Source organism: Haliotis asinina, chromosome 8 (assembly GCF_037392515.1).
Source record: "Haliotis asinina isolate JCU_RB_2024 chromosome 8, JCU_Hal_asi_v2, whole genome shotgun sequence".
Taxonomy (NCBI): domain Eukaryota; kingdom Metazoa; phylum Mollusca; class Gastropoda; order Lepetellida; family Haliotidae; genus Haliotis; species Haliotis asinina.
Genome location: NC_090287.1, coordinates 12,745,274 through 12,767,875, shown reverse-complemented (window position 1 = coordinate 12,767,875; position 22,602 = coordinate 12,745,274). Strand labels below are relative to the sequence as shown.

At 41.2% G+C, this 22,602-nt stretch overlaps 1 protein-coding gene across 2 annotated transcripts in view; it reads right to left on the bottom strand.

Annotated features, from left to right (window-relative positions):
- LOC137295415 (cyclic nucleotide-gated channel alpha-3-like) overlaps positions 1–22,602 on the bottom strand; it is a 59,812-nt gene that overhangs the window by 4,287 nt on the left and 32,923 nt on the right. For both annotated transcript variants that reach the window (XM_067826777.1, XM_067826776.1), the window contains 13 exons: positions 21,686–21,767; positions 18,814–18,913; positions 15,823–15,887; positions 14,006–14,084; positions 11,533–11,651; positions 11,280–11,372; positions 7,618–7,714; positions 7,001–7,109; positions 6,260–6,297; positions 5,747–5,856; positions 4,335–4,404; positions 1,735–1,790; positions 1,176–1,312 (listed from right to left, as the gene is read on the bottom strand). In XM_067826777.1, the coding sequence (XP_067682878.1) occupies positions 1,176–1,312; positions 1,735–1,790; positions 4,335–4,404; positions 5,747–5,856; positions 6,260–6,297; positions 7,001–7,109; positions 7,618–7,714; positions 11,280–11,372; positions 11,533–11,651; positions 14,006–14,084; positions 15,823–15,887; positions 18,814–18,913; positions 21,686–21,767 (1,155 nt within the window). The remainder of the gene's footprint in view (positions 1–1,175; positions 1,313–1,734; positions 1,791–4,334; positions 4,405–5,746; positions 5,857–6,259; positions 6,298–7,000; positions 7,110–7,617; positions 7,715–11,279; positions 11,373–11,532; positions 11,652–14,005; positions 14,085–15,822; positions 15,888–18,813; positions 18,914–21,685; positions 21,768–22,602) is intronic.

Here is a 22,602-nt window from a genome sequence, read left to right as displayed (position 1 = left end):
TTAGAAATCTGTGCCCCAGTATCAAAGTACGGATTCAGGTGTGGTTGTAACCGTCGCCTAACTGAAGTTTAATGTGCATATGGATTTCAGGGGCGGCGCGTATCGATGAAAGGAAACACTGGCTTGGATCGATTGAAGGGGTGACAGCGCCAGATGGTTAGTACACTGGGCCACCAGATGTCGCATACAGTCGCAAATACCACCGAAATGAAATTGACTGGTGTATACTAAAACATAGGGCTGGCAGACACGAGATTATTAAATGATAGAAAGACCATACGTTCAGTTAAAACCCAGAAAGGTCAGGATTTTTAACTATAACGCACTGACACCCCGTGTAGGGAATAGTCGCGTGTCTTTAGTGTCGTGTTCTTCACAAACCAATCGATTTCCCTTGTTCGTTTTAAATCTTGAAACATGTGGAATTACGAAAACCGAAATACAACGCCAGTTCTTCGCATTTTGATAGATACTTTCCACTATAATTTTATACTGTTTCACTGATTGTCAACTGTAGTCTGAAAGTCAAATTAACTCATTTACACATACAATGCTCTGGTGGGCGAGAGTGGCACCAGAGGTCCTAATCTTTTCTTAAACATACCTAAACATTATCTGGTAATACGAGTTGTCTGGAACATTGATCCATCTAGGAAACCAAAGGTTCTGTTTACTTATAAAACACCTCTAGACCATGGAGTGAGTTCGTCAGTGATGATACACGTAGTTGATCTAACACACTACTCATGTGGAGGACCGTACATGGATCTTCATTGTGATAAACCGATAATCTCTGTACTCGAACATTGTTTCATTAGTCCATTGGTTTCATTAAGGTAATCATAACTTATGAAATCCTTTTCGAGTTTTATACATCACAAACTAGGTGTCACCAGAGCGAGTGAATGAGGCTTTATGCTAAATTATCACAGCGGGGGACACCAGAAATGGGCTTCACACACTGTACCCATGTGGAGAATCGAATCCGCGTCTTCGGCGTGACGAGCGAACGCTTTAACCACTTGGCTACTCCACAGCCCCACGACACCATGAAACCATGGCACGAAATGTTGGTGCATTTTGGACACAAACACCAGTTCCCTCATGTTAATAAGCTGGGGGCCAGGTATCAAAGCCAGGTATCGTACATTGCTTGTAATAATAATTATACATACCTCGCGCAGATATGAGCTTAGCAAACCCTTCTTGTCTCATGACGTCAGCAAATATGTCGCGTGCCCGCCTTTTGGGGGCGGTGTTTGCCCGGCCGGTGCCGGAATCCGACTTCTGTACCCCCTTTGTCTGCATCATCCTGAGAAACAAAACGTGACCATTCAGTCATTCCAATATATATATACACACGCACACACAACACACACACATAAATCCCTGTATACATTTTATTCAAACTGTGACTGCGGTCCTACATAATGAACGAATATGTTCTATGTCTTACACAAATTTAATTCCAATAGATCCCCAACACCTTTCTATAATGCTCAAACTGTGACTCTGGAAGTCTTTAACATTTAACACAAATCTATGGGTACCATTTTGAATGTATGTTTTGTTAATGATTCGCCAACTCACAGTGTACCAAAAACACACCGTGGTATCAGTGCAGTATACAGACACGAACCTATAGATCACTGATTGAACGGATTGAATATTTCACGGTAAAGGGACAAGTGCCAGAAAATCTAGGCCCTGGTTGGTCAGAAGAAAGTTACTTACCGTTCTTTAGCCTGGGCTTCCAGTATTTCCTTTGCGTTAGGGTATTCCACAAGAGCCTAAAACAGTTACCATGGATACAAGTTTGACGAAAGTGTAACCCACAGATACGTCGACTAGTGTCTACGGTAACGGACAAACATTGTCTGCCGAGGACTTCTGTACAATCCGGACAAATGAGTCGGTCCCAGGCAAGTCCGTCAAAGACAGATTCGCTGTAATATGTTGGTTCAGTTATTGTATATCGCAGCACGAAGCAATATGCCGCAGATTTTAAATAACTGGAACGTGGGATCCTAGTATAAACAAAGATCCACCCGAAGCGTAGGAAGGGAAGGGCAAATAGAAGTAGAATGCATAAGAAAAGTAATATTTACGGATATTGGATGTATGGATGTTGTGAATAACACAACGTTTGTGGGTGCATGCTTGTTTATCAGGTGAATAGTAGGTAGTAAAACATTGTTATGCATATTTTGCCTCGTGTGTGTGTGTGTGTGTGTGTGTGTGTGTGTGTGTGTGTGTACTCCACCGTATTTATATATACACGAGGCAAATAACATGTATAACAATGGTCAAGCAGGATTGAATATGTAAACACGAGGTCAACGATACACTGACAGAACATGGTAATAATTATCCACAATAAAGAAGTTAACATCCCGAAATCTTGCTTTTTAAGCACTACATTATGCAAAGGTAACAAACGAAACGATAATAATTTGGCCAGGAAGGACATTTCATTATTACTACAGAGATCATTTACCTGTTGCAACCTTTGAAATTCAACAGAAATCCTCACAACAGAATACATAAATATCTCCACGTGATTCTATATACTTGTTTAACACCGTTTTTAACACTTTCCAGTTATATAACGGCGGACTGTAATCTGGACTGGTTCAGGCACCCTAGTGGTTGACAGAATAAGCACTATTCTACACAAATAGGATCTAAACACATGCAAGTGTGTCAGTCGGACTGCTGAGTCCAGTGGTCGTCTCATACAAACATAGTTTGCTGAAGTCAAGTTCTTAGCTGAAGAAATAGGCTATAGCGGTTATAAGGTCAAGGAAAATGGACAGAAACTGTGCGTGCAAGTCCGACTAGCCCAGATAGGTGCCAGACTCATTCGTTAATTACACTGTCACTAAAACCAAGCCAGCTGTCGGCCTGGAGTTGGACTGTCTGTTGTGAGTTATAGATTTTTGAGATCAAATATCTATCAGTGATAGTGACGATGTAGTAATAATTTCCTAGAAACATGATACAGCCCAGTGACAGTCATAGTTTTCAGGATTTATTGAAATCAACGACAGCAGGTGTCAGTCGTGTCCATAGACACTTGTGTCGCCTCTGACGCCTTAGGTTGTGTGTCACACGTGTCTGCATATATGAACTCCTGCTAATGTTAATTAATTCATGTACTATGCATTGAGTACTGGAGTCAATGATGTATAGTGAAAGGCAATATTGGAAATGAATTTATGTTTAAGTACTTAAGTACTTAACCTATTTTTTCAAATATACATTGAAAATTAAGTTTAAGTGAAGCATGATTCCTGGTCGTATATTCTATTCTGCCCAATAAAGCGTTGTTCGAGAGGTTTGATTCTTTTCTTATGGAAAGAGAAGAGCCCGAACAAGCACAACATTTAAATCGAGATGCACGAGCGTCATTTTCGCATTCAGGCATAAACTGCCGGCTTGAATGGCAATCCTTCAATTGTTTTCTGAACGCAGATCAACGACAACAAACCAGTGAAGGTCCCGGGTAGAATAGGCCTTCAGCAATCCATGCTTGCCATAAAAGGTGACTGTGCTTGTCGTAAAAGGCGACTAACGGGACCAGGTGGTCGGACTCGCTGACTTGGTTGACACATGTCATCGGTTCCCAGTTGCGCAGATCGATGCTCATGTTTTTGATCACTGGATTGTCTGGTCCAGACGCGATTATTTACAGACCGCCGCCATATAGCTGGAATACTGCTTAGTGCGGCGTAAAACTAACTCACTAACTCACTCAACGGCAATAAGCCATCGGACGTCTACACGATCTGAATCAACGCATCTTTTCCCTTTCAGCAAATTACGGTTTTAACAAAATTGGTTTTTATGTATAATTCATTATCAATATTCACTTTCAAGCGTGACGGCGCTTTATTCACTGGGTTGACCAACATTCCTTCAGTGTTCTTTGAAACTCATAATAACACATATTTATTGATAGTGGTATGACAATGACTATTTAGGAATAAAAACTAGTAGATAACACATTAAGTATCGTAGGTAAATTTTGAGGAACCAATTCGCACTTCTAGAAGACGAGGCGCTCTTGGTCTTTCTTATTCCATAATTAGCCACTTTACTTTCTACAATGGAAATGTGACCATAAACATTTGAACAGTCATTCCAAGCGACTACAAGACCTCGATATAAAGCGGCAGCACTGTACGTTCATAAAACGCAGAGACAGTAAAAATCGAATAAAGAGGGCCACCATACGTTCCTAGTAACTGTCAAGGTTGAACTCAACAAAACATGAAAATAATCCCATTACTACTGCTTTTTCATTTGTGTCGCATGCCAAGTTTGTGACTCACGGAAAGGAGATCCCGGCGGGACAAGCACAGTAGCTCTGAGTAGCCGATAGCCCTCACGTCCGCTGTACGTCTGATACATAAATAAAAAACAAATTTCAAACACGGTCTATAAGACATGGACTATTTTAGGGGGATGTATTATTCCAGAACATAACGAATGGCCTTTTAATCGAATTACATGACGGTCGGAGGCTTGTTAAGGAGGTTTATAGCATTAATAAATTCATTGCGGAAAAATTTGGCTTGTTACTCAATGCCCTAACGGGAGTGATAAATAGACACGCTGTTGCATGTTCCTGGTTTTACAGTGTATTAAACCTTAGATTACGTCTAGAATGCTTTATTGCTGTTTAAACTGTAGAATTAACGCAGTGTTTCTGCACACAACGAAGGAATAAAACTGTTTCAGCTTGTTACGGGGGAACTTATGATTGCAGAAGACTTTGACATTGTGACTGTTTGAGGTTTGAGTGTAGGCTGTTAAAGGACGTTGGTTTAGTGTAGGCTGGAAGTGGCATGTTACAGGACGTTGGTATAGTGCAGACTGGAAGTGGAATGTTGAAGGACGTTGGTAAAGTGTAGGCTGGAAGTGGAATGTTGAAGTACGTTGGTTTAGTGTAGGCTGGAAGTAGAATGTTGAAGGACGTTGGTGTAGTGTAGGCTGGAAGTGGAATGTTGAAGGACGTTGGTTTAGTGTAGGCTGGAAGTGGAATGTTGAAGGACGTTGGTTTAGTGTAGGCTGGAAGTGGAATGTTGAAGGATGTTGGTTTAGTGTAGGCTGGAAGTGGAATGTTGAAGGACACTGGTGTTGTGCAGGCTGGAATGGAATGTTGAAGGACGTTGGTTTAGTGTAGGCTGGAAGTGGAATGTTGAAGGACACTGGTGTTGTGCAGGCTGGAATGGAATGTTGAAGGACGTTGGTTTAGTGTAGGCTGGAAGTGGAATGTTGAAGGACACTGGTGTTGTGCAGGCTGGAATGAAATGTTGAAGGACACTGATGTAGTGTAGGCTGGAAGTGGAATGTTGAAGGACACTGGTGTTGTGCAGGCTGGAATGGAATGTTGAAGGACGTTGGTGCAGTGTAGGCTGGAAGTGGAATGTTGAAAGACGTTGGTGCAGTGTAGGCTGGAAGTGGAATGTTGAAGGACGCTGGTGTAGTGTAGGCTGGAAGTCTAATATAATGTTAAAGGTCATTGGTGTAGTGTGGTGTAGTGTAGTGAGTAGATCGGAATGGATCCGAGCTAGAATATTTCTTAAATATCATCACATTCTATAATGGATTGCATATTCGAAGCCTTAGGCCAAGGAAGATATGCCAGTATACAGTGTGTATGGTGTGTGGAACTGCCATTCTCAGTGCAAACGGAGCTGTAGAATTAATACTTAAGAAAGTGTGATCCAACATCTCTCACCTGTTCTGCCCGTCGTCCAGCTTGAGTAGGCTGATCTCCCCGAAGTAGTTCCCTGGGGTGAGGACAGCCACCTGGGTCCTCTGACCCGGCACAGCACTAGGGACCAGAATCTAGGATAGACAGTAACATGGTCAGGTCAATCATATCTACCCCCAACCACCACCCACAGGACAGTATCGGGCAATATACAAACGGGAATCTTTGAAACATTTTCATCTATATTATCTAATTATTACATACGATTATTGCAGATATGTTCCCACTGAACATAAAGGGATTGTGTCCGTATTTTCATTCATTCATTCGGGACGTAGAGGTAGCCAAGTGGTTGAAGCATTCGTTTGTCATGCCGAAGACCCGGGTTCGATTCCCTGCCATGAGTACAATGCTTGAAGCCCATTTCTAGTGCCCCCCACCCCCCACCCCCACATCCCGCCATTATATTGATGGAACAGTACAGCAACATAAACCACACCCACTCAGTGATTCATACATTTATCTATTCACACGTACCTCTACCCGTCCATGGTTCAGAATGTACATTTCACGACCTGAAAAGATAAAAAGATGAGCGTTTCCCTTCTCTGCTTTTAGTTTACACATATACATACAGCCGCCGAAACTTCCATATTCATGACATAAAATGCAGCACTCTGCCTGAACATGATTTATATATTCCTAGATGCAGACATTTAACAGTTTTAGCTTTAAAACCCTTTTCTCCGGGGATTGTGGTCTGACTGATTTGAATCTTACACATGCGATTGTTATGGTAAACACAGTTAGTTATTGTGTTTGATGTTGCTCTTTTCATTGTATATCGAATATGTATTCATGATCGGCGTCTTGTGCGTCTGTCTCAAGGTGCTTCTCAAATCAATAGCACTCGGAGGAACAATGTTTAATATTTAGGACATGTATTGTGGTGTTGAGTTTCTGTCCCATTGTTCTAGAGCACTTACGTGTCTACATGAAAACCAACAGTCTAACCATGAACCTTAGCAACCTCAAAAGAACGATTCTTCGTGTGTGACTGTGAACCCGTCTTTCAGGGCCATATCCCTTACGAGCTCCAAAATGATGACATTGTGTGTGTGTGTGTGTGCATGTGGAATGTTGAAGGACGTTGGTGTAGTGTGTATGTGTGTATGTGGAATGTTGAAGGACATTGTGTATGTGTGTGCGCGCTGGTCTCTCCACAAACCAGGGCTAGGAGCCCCAACAGTGTGACTTTGTGTCAGTGTAAGACTGTACCTATCTCTCCAATGCGACAGATGTAGTCTCCCGGAGAATAGATCTGGGGCCTCAGTTTCAGCACCAACTCCCTCAGCAGTCCCTCTTCACACTCCTCGAAAATCTTCACCTGAACAACCATTTCTCAGCTTGTATAATGTTGTAATCAACACTATTATTTCTGTCGTTTCATCTTCACATAAAGACCCACTGATTTCAAGATGCATGGAGAAATAACTCATACAAGGGTACATTTGCGCTACGAATGGCTTCGATACTCGGTAGACAATGAGTGGCCGAATCGCACAGTAATCACAGTAACCTGAATCGGACTCCGTTCCAAAGGCTTTCCAGACCCAGATTTCTCATGCAGGAAATTAAGATTTGCTTTCAGCATTACAACAAGGGCTCGCGGGATGTGTAAAATGGTTCACGTGTATATCTGACTTTGTGTTATTCCTACATGGAATCATTGATATGTCCGTAATGATAGAGTTCACAGGTTACACAACTGTCTAACTCACGTGTCCTATCGCACGACTTTCCTGTGTGAAATTAAACCAATAAGCTGCCTTAATGAGTAACTCACTCACATAATTGAGTGGCCATTTAGTGGCTATTCGGTCGCTTTGTTTTACCTTCTTCAGTGTCTCCAGATGCACATGGATTGCGATCTCCGTCCGCAGTCTCTCTGGTAGAAGTTGCAATACACTGGGTTCATCTATGGCCTTGGTCCTACCAAATATTGATATACATGCATATACTGCTTACTGGCATCACAATGCTCGACTTTAGATTGGCTTTACCAAATGTAGATACACAGAAAAACACTAAACTATCACTACAAAATCGGTGCTGACCTTCAGCTTAGACATAGGAACACAGGTGTGTGAAAGTAAGCGAGGTAAATACTACAGCCTCGATCATCCAGACACAGGTATCTACAGATTGCGTGTGTGCCATACTTCCCGAACTCGTCCTTTCATATATAGTTGGTTTGTTTGTTGTTTAACTCCCTTATCAAAATTGTGCCATATATATGGCGGTGATCTGTAAATACTCCAGTCTCGACCAGACAATCCAGTGATTAACAACGTCTGCATCGATCTACGCAACCATCCAATCCCGTTAGCCGCTTCAACATATGTTGCTGAAGAGTGATAGGGATATGTTACCAGTTGTAACTAGGATCTTCGTTCATAGACACTTTGTACAAGCAGTACAATACAATGTTTGGGTGGACTGCACCATCTAAACAGTACAACAGACCAACCTGAGAAGAACCAGTCACACTGATAGTTACAGCATGAACAACTAGGTCGACAGGTCTTCCAAATGTGTGATATGATCGGCACAAGACGCCATATATAAAACTGGTATACGTCTCTACCATGTATTTTTGACAAGCTGAGGCATCAGCTGCCACCATCATCTGACACACTACGTCACAGACGGGTCAGGAGACAATGATATAGGGCAACGGTCATCATGGTTACAGTAAAGCTAACGGAATCGGTGCCATCATAGAACAAATCGGAAATATAATTGCTTCAAACAGTAACCGATACTACACTGAGAGATATATTTCAGTTGGGCCTCTGATTTATTATCAAACTGTGGTCGTAGAAAGGGAGACGATGGATTAAACTGACTCTACTGGCGCTTAATGACGACAATGTGCTTTGTTACTTTCCGCGGTGGAGAATTCTATACTGCAGTTACGTCTTTAAAAATGTCCCATTCTTGTGTATTTGTTCTGAAACCCGCTTTTTCCTTTTTGAATAATCAATATTATTGGACCACACGACATACAACTAGAGGTGAAGTGCTCTCCTATTAAATCTATTACTGAGTAATGTCTGTTTTATAATCTTTCTTCGCATAAAACATGGCATTATCCCTCGTTTGTCGATCGTCAGAGCATGGCTGTGTGCGCATACACGTTCTGAAACTTCGGAAGAGAAATTAAACGTGACAATTAAAAGAACCAGCTTCAGTGTCCTTTGTGGTAGTTCAGTTCATTTCCTATATTGCTCTTACTGCAGAAAATCACTGCGAGTTTCAGATTGAGATTAAATTGGTAATGTGGGGTTTCATACCCCTAGGGCCTTGGAGAATTCCTTCAGTTAAAGTACAGCCCAGTTTGTAAATGGAACAAAGATTATTTGTTGAAAGAATTTCCAAGGATCAATGGATGTTCTAAAGCATTTCAAACGTCAAACCAATTGTCCTTGAACAACTACAACAAACCCATAGCGTCGATTCACTCATAACCGACATATGGTCAGATGCATTACTTGGGCCAAATAGATATGGTTGGTTCTACTTGGTGCTACCCATCGTCTGCATCATCGTGACCCTGTTCGCTCACCCTCGGGATTCTGTAAGATACCACCCTGAACGTCATGTACAATCATTCGTAATGCTTGGCACCACCCGTTTTCGACATCATTGTAACAATGCTCCAACCTATGGCTTGTGCATCCAGTTACGACGCAGTACGGTAGCTCTGTGGTTGGGGCGGTCGCTCATGTCACTGAAGTCACGGTGTTATTCCCTTAATGGGTCTAAAGTGAGTCAATATGTTCCTCAACTACTGCTGAAGCGACGATACACGATACCTCGCTCACTACTCCTCAGCCCTGACGACACCTCACTCCCTACTCCTCAACCATGACGACACCTCACTCCCTACTTCTCAACCCTGACGATACCTCACTACGTATTACTCAACCCTGACGATACCTCACTACCTATTACTCAACCCTGACGATACCTCACTACCTATTACTCAACCATGACACCTCACTCCCTACTTCTAAACCCTGACGATACCTCACTACCTATTACTCAACCATGACACCTCACTCCCTACTTCTAAACCCTGACGATACCTCACTACCTATTACTCAACCCTGACGATACCTCACTACCTATTACTCAACCCTGAAGATACCTCAGTACCTACTTCTAAACCCTGACGATACCTCACTACCTATTACTCAACCATGACGATACCTCACTACCTGTTACTCAACCATGACGATACCTCACTACCTGTTACTCAACCATGACGATACCTCACTACCTATTACTCAACCATGACGACACCTCAGTACCATTTACTCAACCCTGACGATACCTCACTACCTATTACTCAACCCTGACGATACCTCACTCCCTATCACTGAACAATGACGATACCTCACTGCCTATTACTCAACCCTGACGATACCGCACTCCTTATTACTCAACCCTGACGATACCTCACTCCCTACTTCTCAACCCTGACGATACCGCACTCCTTATTACTCAACCCTGACGATACCTCACTTCCTATCACTGAACAATGACGATACCTCACTGCCTATTACTCAACCCTGACGATACCGCACTCCTTATTACTCAACCCTGACGATACCTCACTCCCTACTTCTCAACCCTGACGATACCGCACTCCTTATTACTCAACCCTGACGATACCTCACTTCCTATCACTGAACAATGACGATACCTCACTGCCTATTACTCAACCCTGACGATACCGCACTCCTTATTACTCAACCCTGACGATACCTCACTCCCTATCACTGAACTATGACGATACCTCACTGCCTATTACTCAACCCTGACGATACCGCACTCCTTATTACTCAACCCTGACGATACCTCATTCCCTATCACTGAACAATGACGATACCTCACTCCCTATCACTGAACAATGACGATACCTCACTCCCTATTTCTCAACCCTGACGATACCTCACTCCTTATTACTCAACCCTGACGATACCTCACTCCCTATCACTGAACAATGACGATACCTCACTCCCTATTTCTCAACCCTGACGTTACCTCACTCCCTATCACTCAACCCTGACGATACCTCACTCCCTATCACTGAACAATGACGATACCTCACTCCCTATCACTGAACAATGACGATACCTCACTCCCTATCACTGAACAATGACGATACCTCACTCCCTATCACTGAACAATGACGATACCTCACTCCCTATTTCTCAACCCTGCTGGTTACCAATCTGGATCACTGCATTGCACTAATTGCTGTATAATTAGGTAAATCTTTAAGTGTAATTGGAACTGGTAAAGACACAGATTCGGATAAACGTATCTAAAAGCCAACCAGTTTTATATATATCTACCTCCGATTATACCTCCCCGAAATTTGTGCTAGGAATCGTTCGGTATTAAACAGAGTATGTGGCAAATATCTCGCGGAATATCATCGGGTTAATTTGGGATAACAGTTCATAAGCATCAATCCCGAGTCTACCTGTTCCACGTGTAGTCTGCCCATTTCTTCACCCGATCCTGCAGATGCTCGGGGACGTGACGGTGCTGCATGTAGAACTTGATCTGGTCCATTCTGTTCACGAGAAGATAAAGACGATGACACTTTCGTTGAGCTAAAGTTTCATACACGTTCTATGAGAAAAAAAATAATTGTTCGTTTTTCTGGGATTTCTTAGAACATGCTTTTTCGTCAAACGGAACAAGAGAGACACAAGATCTTGTGCCCTACATACCGCGCCTGGAAGTCCTGCCTTGCAGCGTGGATGTTGCTGATGACATCACCAACGTTCCCAACAACGGCGGCGAAAACGAAAACGCCGATGAGGAACGTCATACCAGTGAAGACATACTCCTGGCAACAGACAAAGTTGAGAGGTCACTGCTGGTAACGTAAATAAGACTTCTCGAATTCAAAGAGACAATCGTTTCGTGACAATCGGTGTTGACGTGAACAGAAACCATCAGAGGTATGGAAGGGGGAAACCAAGTTCATACGGGGTCTTGAAGACGGGGATGCAGTTATCCGAATATTTAGCATTGATTGAAATAGCTTCTTCCTTATTATCCAAATGTAATACGAAACTAGAAAGTATCTTTAAGAAATATTGCTGTATTATATTTCAACTGATTTTGATGAAGGATTTTGGACAAAATTCACATGTTCTCGTTTCAAAAGCTTAAATTCGAATGTGTTGAAATACATTCGCGCTCAATAACCTGAATTGTATTCATCAGACAAAATACGTCCAAAGAGAAAATAGTGAAATACAATCAATCTTTCATAATTTCCTCTGTATTAAAATAAAAAGCTGCCTCTCTCCATCCATTCTTCAGGTCGATATGACAACGGCAAGTACGTTTATGTTGGTTCTTGTCTAAGACGTGAGAACCGGAAGTGTTTTTGACAGTCAAATCTTGTATAACTATGCTCCTGTCACAAGTTCCAATGTACTTTAAGCGGATCCCCTCGGGGTCCGTGTCAAGATTTCACAAATTCTTCATGTTATTTCCGGTACACAGGGACTTTTGATCCCTTCGGCACTGCACGCCAGGAAATACATTCTCAGAAGCTGTTAGAGAAAAAGGTTGTCTTTCACTGGAGAGAAACCATTTACTTTAGCAGACATTATGAGTCTGATTCCCATAGTAACACAGCTGGTTGGAATTGGGAACTTCAAACACTGCCAACAAATGCGTCACAAGGACGGACAGTAGTCCGTATTCAAAAATTAATTTCCTGTCAGCTTTCCTTTTCAAGTGCACTCTACGTCATAGACGACCTGAACTGTCGAAATCTTCCAAGTTACCTACTTAATTACTGCTTCCAGCTAACCTATCGTCTAGCTCCTCCAAACCATCACCCAAGTTACACTGTGTACAGCTTGTGCAGCTTGACATGATCAAGTGAATACTGATGCATTGCGTGACCGTGTCATATCAAATGGTTTGGTCTGTTATTGTGAAGGGTGACACCTTTTTCAGTCAATTGTCAGCATGTCCGAACAAGGTTGCCGTTTGGCATCTCAGTGTCGAGAAATCGTCATTAGTGTCCTAAATTTCAAAAAGAAAAGGCTACAGATGGTTTTATGTTTCCGAACCATGCATGCTTTGCAGGAAAGCAACGTTGATATCACCCTGTGCTCCCCTATTGTAATGACATTAATTCCACCCGCCGTGTGTGCCATTTGACCTCCCGCGTCATGCATATGTAGAGTAGCTAAAGTCAAGGTGAACAAGCTGTAATCTACAAGACTCAGTTGCAGTCATTGATCAAAATCAGACCGTTACAGCTGTTACTGAAGGCTGTCAAGTTTAACGCCATCGTACTGGCATTCTAGAAGTTTGTGGTATAGAGATGGCAAAACTTAATGGATGATCAGCTTCTTATATTCACAGTAGCTACGTTTCGCTAGAAGTTCTTACACCGTTTTCAAGCATATGGGTGAATGATTGGATACCACAGTTTATATACAGGATGCATGTACTGTACTTGTAAATATGATAATGTGATAACAATAAGGGTGCGATAACATGTTGATGAGCTAACTTAACATAGAATAAATGAATTGAGAGTGATTACCATCATGATGACAATATTAGTGAATGTAAGTTAATTACGCCATGGAGCTGTGTGATAATTAGCGTGAATTCAGTGGCGAGGAATGTGATTTAGGCAGATAAATGACAAATATTACTATTTGATACATAATATGTGGATGCTATCACTACCATTGAAGTGAAACATAATTATCAAACATGAGGGCAAAACATTGCGTTTTATGCATTGCAAGAGCGTGGTAATGAACTGGCTCTAAAGAAATTCTTCCTGACGAGTGTTGGTTGTATGTACAATAAGATATAACCAGGATTTATCTATGTGACCTTGAGGTAATGCAAAATAATTCCCAAGTAGGGGAAAATCGTTAGGAACGACAGTTTTGATATTAAGAGAGCTCACTTCACAGTGAGTCAAGTAAATATCCTCAACAACTCTCCATCACAGTATCGCATTCCGCCTGAATCACCGATGCCACATGATTCGTTCATCCGGTCGTTTGTTCCGGACGATTTTCACTGAAAGATGTACTGTCGGGATAAACGGGTTTCATTGCGTAAATCGCTGCGGTTGGAACGACATTCATCCATATGAAGACTGATGCTGGTTGCAAAGATCAGACAGTTACAATACAGTGTAGACAAACCTACCAGGTCAGTGATGGGTGATGGTCTCTCCCCAATGGTGGTCAGCGTCATGGTTGACCAGTAGGTACATCGGATGTACTTCCTAGAAACAGAGAACATGTCGTTGTAGATGGCATAAACAGTGGAGTATGTGAACAGAGGTCATTGTTTTATACATGCTCTTTTCTACGTCAGGATTTGTATGATATAAGAAATAAGCAAACTCAGTTGTTACGAAAGTTTCCTGACACCGTTTCATGTTTTGGACTTTTACAGAATTGAACTGCAATAATTAGGCCTAGATATTCGAAACTCCCTTAGCGCAAATATAATCGTGAGTTAATGTTAATGTATGGCTTACGACTATCTTAACACTATGAGAGCTTCATAAATCTAGGCTCTTGATATGAACTTGTCCAGATGTCCTGGGGATGCATTCTCCTGTTACCATGAGCAAGAATCAAACCAATTTTAATAGGTCAGGTGAAGTATAAAACCATGAGATTGAAAGGCGTATTCATAATTAGAGTTTCTAACAGTGTTTTTTCCTCCTCGCTTAAGACAAGCCCTATGTATATATAGTTTCTGTGGCCAGAAGTTCCGAGAACCCCCACGATGTAAGACAGAGGAGGTCAACATGTCACTTATAACTGATAAATGTCGTGTCTGCGTTTCAACATTTTCTTTACCTTTCAAATTTGACATTATCATTCTGAGGTACGTATGCTCCTCTGCCTTCTATAGCAACCGGTTCATCTTTACCTTGGACCAAGGTTTCGTAAATGTAACTGGAGCTTTGACCTCCATCGGATTTAAATAACAATACTTTGGAACACTGGCTTTTGATCAGATTTGATGAGATGAGTTATGAACACATACATAATATAATATTATGATAATATAATATTTAGTTTCTTTTCTCTGAAGATTCGAGACAACGTCATGGTATCACACAAAGATTATTTTAACACACGCCTGATCATAAGTCCAAGAACTGCTATGCTGTATGGATAACTTGTTCTTCGTCTTTTTCACTGTTAGTGGTAGACTACTTCGGTAAGGGTGTGGTGTCCTGTTATTTGGATTGTTCTTGAAACGAGGGATGCTACAGGGACTGAAGTGTCGGTTAAGTCAGTCTTATTTTTCTCTTTCTATAAATATTTCCTTCATTTTCCTGTTTAATTATTTAGCTGACTGTGAATCAGGACCCGTCATGCCCCAATCATGCCTTATGTTTCTCTTTCTATGAATATTTCCTTGCATTCATTTTCCGTTTAATTATTAAGCTGACTGTGAATCAGGACCCGTCATGCCCAATCACCTGCCGAATATTTTGATTAAGTAAATATTTGGAATACAAATTTTGTTTTTCGCTATGTTATATAAAAACTGACTTGCTCGCTCGCACCGCCGATGACCATACCGTCACTGAGAAAGAATAAAGTCAAAACATAGCTATTAGTACACTATATATATTGAACCAGAGAGATGCGGTCTTGCAAACAGGAGTTTATCAGCGCAATAACACGACACATTTATTACAGCGGTTAATTCCACCATCCGTATATCAATGATCGTAAAAGAAACAGCAGAATCCTGACCCCAAATGATCCCTATTCCTCGCTGTTGCCAGATACATATCAAAGCGAGGGATCCACGACATGATATCGTTGAGCAACGTGGCCCTTAAATGCAGATTTCAGTCTGTGATATCCATGGCAGTCGAGCGATGACAATACTACCACGATCCATCTACTACCGCGATAGTAGAACACAAAACTAACCGTTAAAATGGAAAGAGTAATTCCAGATAAATCGATGGCTGTAAGAAATGTACTAACCGCGTGAGGGCGCTGTACTCCTCGCCGTCGGGGTACACCCAGTCGTTGCTGCCGAGGCCTTCATACTGGAAACGGAGCAAATAGGTTACGAATACCATAATGACACAACCTGACAACAAATCAAGATAAATAATCACAAAGTTTTGTGGATATATCATATGTGTTCTGAGATACATCACGTTCATATTGTATAATACTGCTCCCATATCTCGTAAGCAAATTCAGTGATATTCCGTTTCCAGATCTTGAAGATAAAGTTCAAAGGATGTGTCGGCTCACTGAATGAATATTTAAAGTATCTACTAAGTGCAAATATCTGTAAAGGACAAGGTAGGATGAGAACTGTTGATGGAACTAGTCAACTTTAAATGTAGAAAATGATCATGTGAATGAACTATTATGTGACCAAAACTTTAACTAGAGATGCCCATTAACTATTAAAACATACATATAAACACCTAGAGGGATATATCGTCTTTAGGTTCAAAATAATGCATGTATGTACAATATACAATTGTACATCGCTAAAACATGTTTGAAGAACAGACAAGAACTGAAACACTACGTTTGTGATAATACAATTTCCAGTGGTTTGCACTTTGATGGGGACAGGAATTATACGTAAAACACCCGGAATCTTATGCGTGACTATACCGGAGTCGTATGCCAAACAACAACCGGCATTGGAAAACAACAAAATCTGGAATCATGCGTAAAAAGGGGAATGTTCAACAAAAAGCCGAAATCTTATGCATGACCACACTGGAATGTTATGCGTAACAATAACTGGAATCTTGTGCGTATTAACTCCTGTCTTATGATATAATGACATGAAGGCAAAGTGTCAGTAGTATTATGACTATCGCAGTTCCGTCTGAAATGATAGGATTTGCGATGGCCTGTAACTGAGAAGATATTGATTAAAGAATCCTTCAGTGTGTACCGTAGTAACGGACACTTCCTGGGACTGCCTCGTGGCGACATCTGCAGAGCATTGACCACAGTGTTTGTACCAGCCCACCTCACACACACAAACAACGTCTCGCCCTCCATCTGTTGGTTATACTAACAATGTCTACTAGCCTATTTGTAGAATCGACAAACGCAGTCCCCTCGACTAAGGATTCCTTCTGGACGCCGGAGGAAGTTAACTTTAATTAACCAAAGTGACAGTAACATGGAAACACTTTACTTTCTTTGACTTAGGGTATATTGATCCCATTTAGATGTCCATTACTGAAAATGAGAAGGGGTTGTTTTAAAAGTGTGCACAATATGTGGACAGCGGATTAAGTGGATTGACAGTCAACAATATATAATAAGTGAGTGCGTTTGGCTTACCACAGATTTGAACGGTGTTGCAGTGTCAGTGTTTTAGTGGTTCCTTTCACTAAATATCTGACACAGGGTGTCAAATGTTAGTGGCAGGAACGCTCCTGCTGATTGCAGGTCTTGATCTTTTAAACGACAGGGCCAAACGAACCTTTGCATTCATCAATGATTTTGGAGATTCATTCGTATAATTATCACCTTTGCTTTTACGTCCAATACAGTCTTTCTCGGCAGATAATCGATATTCATACGCTGACGTTTTAAATGCACACAGACTTCACCAACTTCTCCATACTAACATTAGTGTAGGTAATCTTCACCAACTTCCCCATACTAACATTAGTGTAGGTAATCTTCACCAAAGTCTCCATACTAACATTAGTGTAGGTAATCTTCACCAAATTCTCCATACTAACATTAGTGTAGGTAATCTTCACCAAATTCTCCATACTAACATTAGTGTAGGTAATCTTCACCAAATTCTCCATACTAACATTAGTGTAGGTAATCTTCACCAAATTCTCCATACTAACATTAGTGTAGGTAATCTTCACCAAATTCTCCATACTAACATTAGTGTAGGTAATCTTCACCAAAGTCTCCATACTAACATTAGTGTAGGTAATCTTCACCATATTCTCCATACTAACATTAGTGTAGGTAATCTTCACCAAATTCTCCATACTAACATTAGTGTAGGTAATCTTCACCAAATTCTCCATACTAACATTAGTGTAGGTAATCTTCACCATATTCTCCATACTAACATTAGTGTAGGTAATCTTCACCAAATTCTCCATACTAACATTAGTGTAGGTAATCTTCACCAAATTCTCCATACTAACATTAGTGTAGGTAATCTTCACCAAATTCTCCATACTAACATTAGTGTAGGTAATCTTCACCAAATTCTCCATACTAACATTAGTGTAGGTAATCTTCACCAAAGTCTCCATACTAACATTAGTGTAGGTAATCTTCACCAAAGTCTCCATACTAACATTAGTGTAGGTAATCTTCACCAAATTCTCCATACTAACATTAGTGTAGGTAATCTTCACCAAATTCTCCATACTAACATTAGTGTAGGTAATCTTCACCAAATTCTCCATACTAACATTAGTGTAGGTAATCTTCACCAAATTCTCCATACTAACATTAGTGTAGGTAATCAGCATCGGCAGTATTCCAGCATCAGAACCATCAATGACCTTCAACCGAACACCGCTATACAGTAGTATTAAAGTGTAAGCGTGTCTCATATCCAATCAAATGTAAGACTTAGTCTATTCCTCGTGCGCACCGCCGTGATATTGCCGGAACATTGTCGATGCTTGGATATCTCGACCTACTTCCGAAGAATCCTTTAACCTCGACTTTGACTGTATGTACTGATATATTAACCCAATCAGGTTTTTTCTCGGGTTGACCTTAAGCACCATGTGCCCTTGCCTTAACAGTATGGTATTATTGTGTTACATAAAAATGCGTTCTTTGATGGTACAACGCACATTATTTGACCGGCAGCTGTTCATTTTCTTTCCAATATGTAATCCACACACCGAAACACAGATATGAAGTCATATGAGACACTAACGCGAGACAATCAAGGACGCAGATAATTCTTCAAGAGAGAGCGAGTGAGACCGACAGACTGACCTCTGACGTCATGTAGTAGATACATCCGATCCAATGGATGACCATCCACAGATGGACAGAGAGCTTGAAGGCCCGGAGTAGATTGGGGTTGCTGGTGTGGCTGAAACAAAGGGCATGTCACATACTAGACGCAGATGAAAACCTTTCATGTAACTCACAACAGTACTGAACGTGAAGATCCGGGTTAGAACTGATCTTCAGCAACTCATGGTTGTCTTAAGAAGCGTCTAACGGGATCAGGTGGTCAGGCTCGCTAACCTGGTTGACACATGTCATCGGTTCCCAGCTACGTAGATCGATGCCTACGATGGAAAAATCTTTTGCTTGTTCAAAACTCTATTGTGCACAAATAACATTCTGTTTGGTGCTGTGTTAAACTACAACAAAATCAAATACACCTTAATCGCAGCTTTGAGCGAGATTCCTGTTTCGAAATTCTGCCCGCATTTATCAACAACAGGAGAATAAGAGTCCTTATATCATCAACGTAAATATTTGCTTTTATATGCTTATATGTTTTATGTTTCTCGACAAAATGTTACGGTTCTCCACAAGAAGGTCCTATGAGCGGTTGGGGAATGTCAGCATGAGACAACTTCGGGAACGGCCTTGAGAGTACTGTACACGTATTCACCAATCAAAAGAAGGCATCAGACCAGTGTAGGATAATGAAGCAAATGTGATGACTTTCACCCACAAGTAGAGCTCAGAGACAAATGGGTTTAACAGCAGATATAATTTGGTTTTACTTATCCATCCCAAGATTGCGTGACATATGGTCTCGGCTCACCATTTCCAGTGTTGCCTTTTGTCATGGTAAGTGTTTAAGATGCAACAGTGTGATTAAATTCTGTTCTTCCAACATCAAAAGACAGGGCAGTTAAACAGGATCACATGGCAAGATGAAGCTTCACTGTACTCATTTGTCCGATCGATGGCCGTGTAGCTCAGAAAGGTAACGTATGGAATCCATATACACAATGTTCTCTACAGCACCAGCTGTGTTAAGCAATGAGTCTAATGCTTCGACGATTGGCAGGTAAAGCGACACTATCTTGGTAAATCAAACGCCGATGAAACTAATATTCCACTGGGGTTCATTCTGAGAGAACACCGTCAGGACACCTGTTGACGTATGGCTAAGGATGAGGGAGCGGTATGATGGCTTCACCACACGACACAGAACACAAACGCACACAATATTCAGAGAAATATAATCAACTATAAATTTCTCCAGTCTAACAACCATGTCCGGAATCTGTGCATCATCTGCATTGTGTATTTACGATGACCAGGCATATTGAAGAACGCTGTGATTCAGTTTCAGCCATGTTCGTCGATCTTTGATTCAGGAATTTCCGTCTTTGTTCCGCCCTGATCCAGTTTCATCCTGTTTGTTGACGGCAATGAATGCCAGAACAGTAATTTAGATGCTCCTTCTTTTCTTGAACCGAGATCTTGGGTCCTCATTATTCAGTTAGTTTAACCGTTTTTTGTGTGTCTGTTAGTTAAGCTGTTATATCTGTTAGTTTTTATGCGGCGATTTTGTTTTGATCGACTGTGGGGCGTAATGCATTCGTGTTTCCTGAACGCCTGTGTTTGAGAAGCGGTCTTATTGTGTCTGCTTATTAACAAGCATATGGATCTCGTACACTTATTCTATGAAGCATATACCTATTTATGAATCCATAATTTAAGTGTCGTGTTTGTGGAAGCCTTTTTTTCAGGTACACCAGTGTTTGTGAAGCCATCCTGGATGTACATCGATGCTTACGGAGTCGTGACTCCGGTATACATGTGTTTACGAAGCCGTGATTCCGGTGGGTCTGTGTTTCAGACGCTGTTATTGAAGTACATTCCAAATGTAGAAACCTCGGTTAATCAGTGGAGATGGATCCGTGCTTGGAAACCTTGATCATGTTTGTTTGTTTCGAACATGGAGTTCTGTATATGGGTATGACTGCGATACACTGGGTCCAGCAAGCATGATCCAGAGCTCGTTACTGACTTGGTCAAATTTCTTGCATTGGTTTTTGGTCATTTCGTTACAATAGTGCTAAGCTGTCATGTTGTTAATCCACTCTATGCATTGCCATGTCAAATTTATCTGAATCGGATTTCCAGGTCACGTGAAACGCGATATTGACAGATGAGCTGTCTTTAGAACAGTATTTCCGTATTCTGCAAAATGCTCACTCCAAAGGTCTTCATCTGTCACATAGCTCTCATCATGGTAGATAATATAGAAGACGGCACACAACTCTTTGTAGTTTCAAATTAATCCGGTAAGTTATACGTGATGTACTGTCACAGACCAATTTACCATCCCCGTATGCAGGAGCATGGCACGCATAGAGGCTGAACGCTGATCCTATTCAGTCTCCACATGACATTCTGGGTAATGAATTTCAAAATGCACATGGCCACCTTGCCTGTGCGTCGATACAAACAACAGTAGCCGTAGTCAGCTTCATCACAGATGCTGGTCACGTTTTGTTACTGACGTTGATCTTCATCCCGCTCTTCCCGCTAATGCCGAGGGTCTACGCACCGAGATACAGACGTTTACAGATTGCACTAATCCAAGCTGTCTCTTGGAGATCTGGACAATATTTCTTTGTAGGAATAATTGAAAACCATCCTCAGAAACAAAAAAATATAATTCCCCATGGCAAATCACATCAATATTGATTTCATGTTTTTCGATTGAGACATGCCACGGAATTTACAGAATTTCTAATCGAAATGAACAATTTTGATAAAAAGCACTACAGAAAATCTAATTATGAAACAACTGTTAAAACGTTATTGTTTGTAACTCAGGAAAAAAATTTGACTTGATAGAATGGGTTTGTTTAAGCTGATGTTTTACCTGTCCGTTGCTTGGAAGAAGTTGGCCAGCGTGTGGTACTTGAGGAGGCGAGCTATCCTCATGATCGGGGCGGCAAGGTGAGCTACAGCGTAACATTGGGATTAATCAGAAAACACTATTCAAATTCGAGTAATTTGATGAGTTTCGTCTGGCAAAATCTTTTTCTCCTTTTTGTAGTTGGAAAAAAGTAATTTTCAGAGCCTATCATTTTCCGAAAGTACCTTTCAAAATCTTTACAAATATTTGACTCATCTCCCAATTTGTATTTTTATCAAGGTTTAGTTCAAACTGACAACATTTACAGTTTTGTTATGGAAGATACAAGTGAACAAAGTAATATGTATGGAGGATTAAAACCTAAAAAAACTAAAATAATATGTCAGTGGCAAAGTTAGTGTCATTTGCAGCATAGTCTAATAAGCAATAAGTAGCCTTGTTCTTTCACGCCATACATTAACTTCATATCAAGTTTTCAGCATCAACTGTGTGATTCTGGTATAAACCATGAATCACTGGTTAAGATGGCTAAAACAGAACGTTAATTAAGTGAGAACGTTAACACGGTAACGTGTGCTTGTTGCCTTTACACGGGCAATTTCACCCCTGCACTACTCGTAACCAATCACGACGACAGAGGATGCGTGACTGATATCTGATTTATTCTACCAGGGAACAGTAACTGATACAGCAGTCAATATTTGATACTGGACGCCACATCCACGAGATGCTGAACTGGGTCTCGTTCCTCAAAGCGATTGCTACGCTGCGACAGACGCAAGTCTATGTTAAAGTATGGGAGTTACGATCATCTTAGCGCCATGATCGCTGTAGGGAACGGGACCATGGAGAGTCAGTCGCCAGTCAGTTACATTCAGAACAGACTGCTGGATCAACACATCACAGTAAGGATTATCATC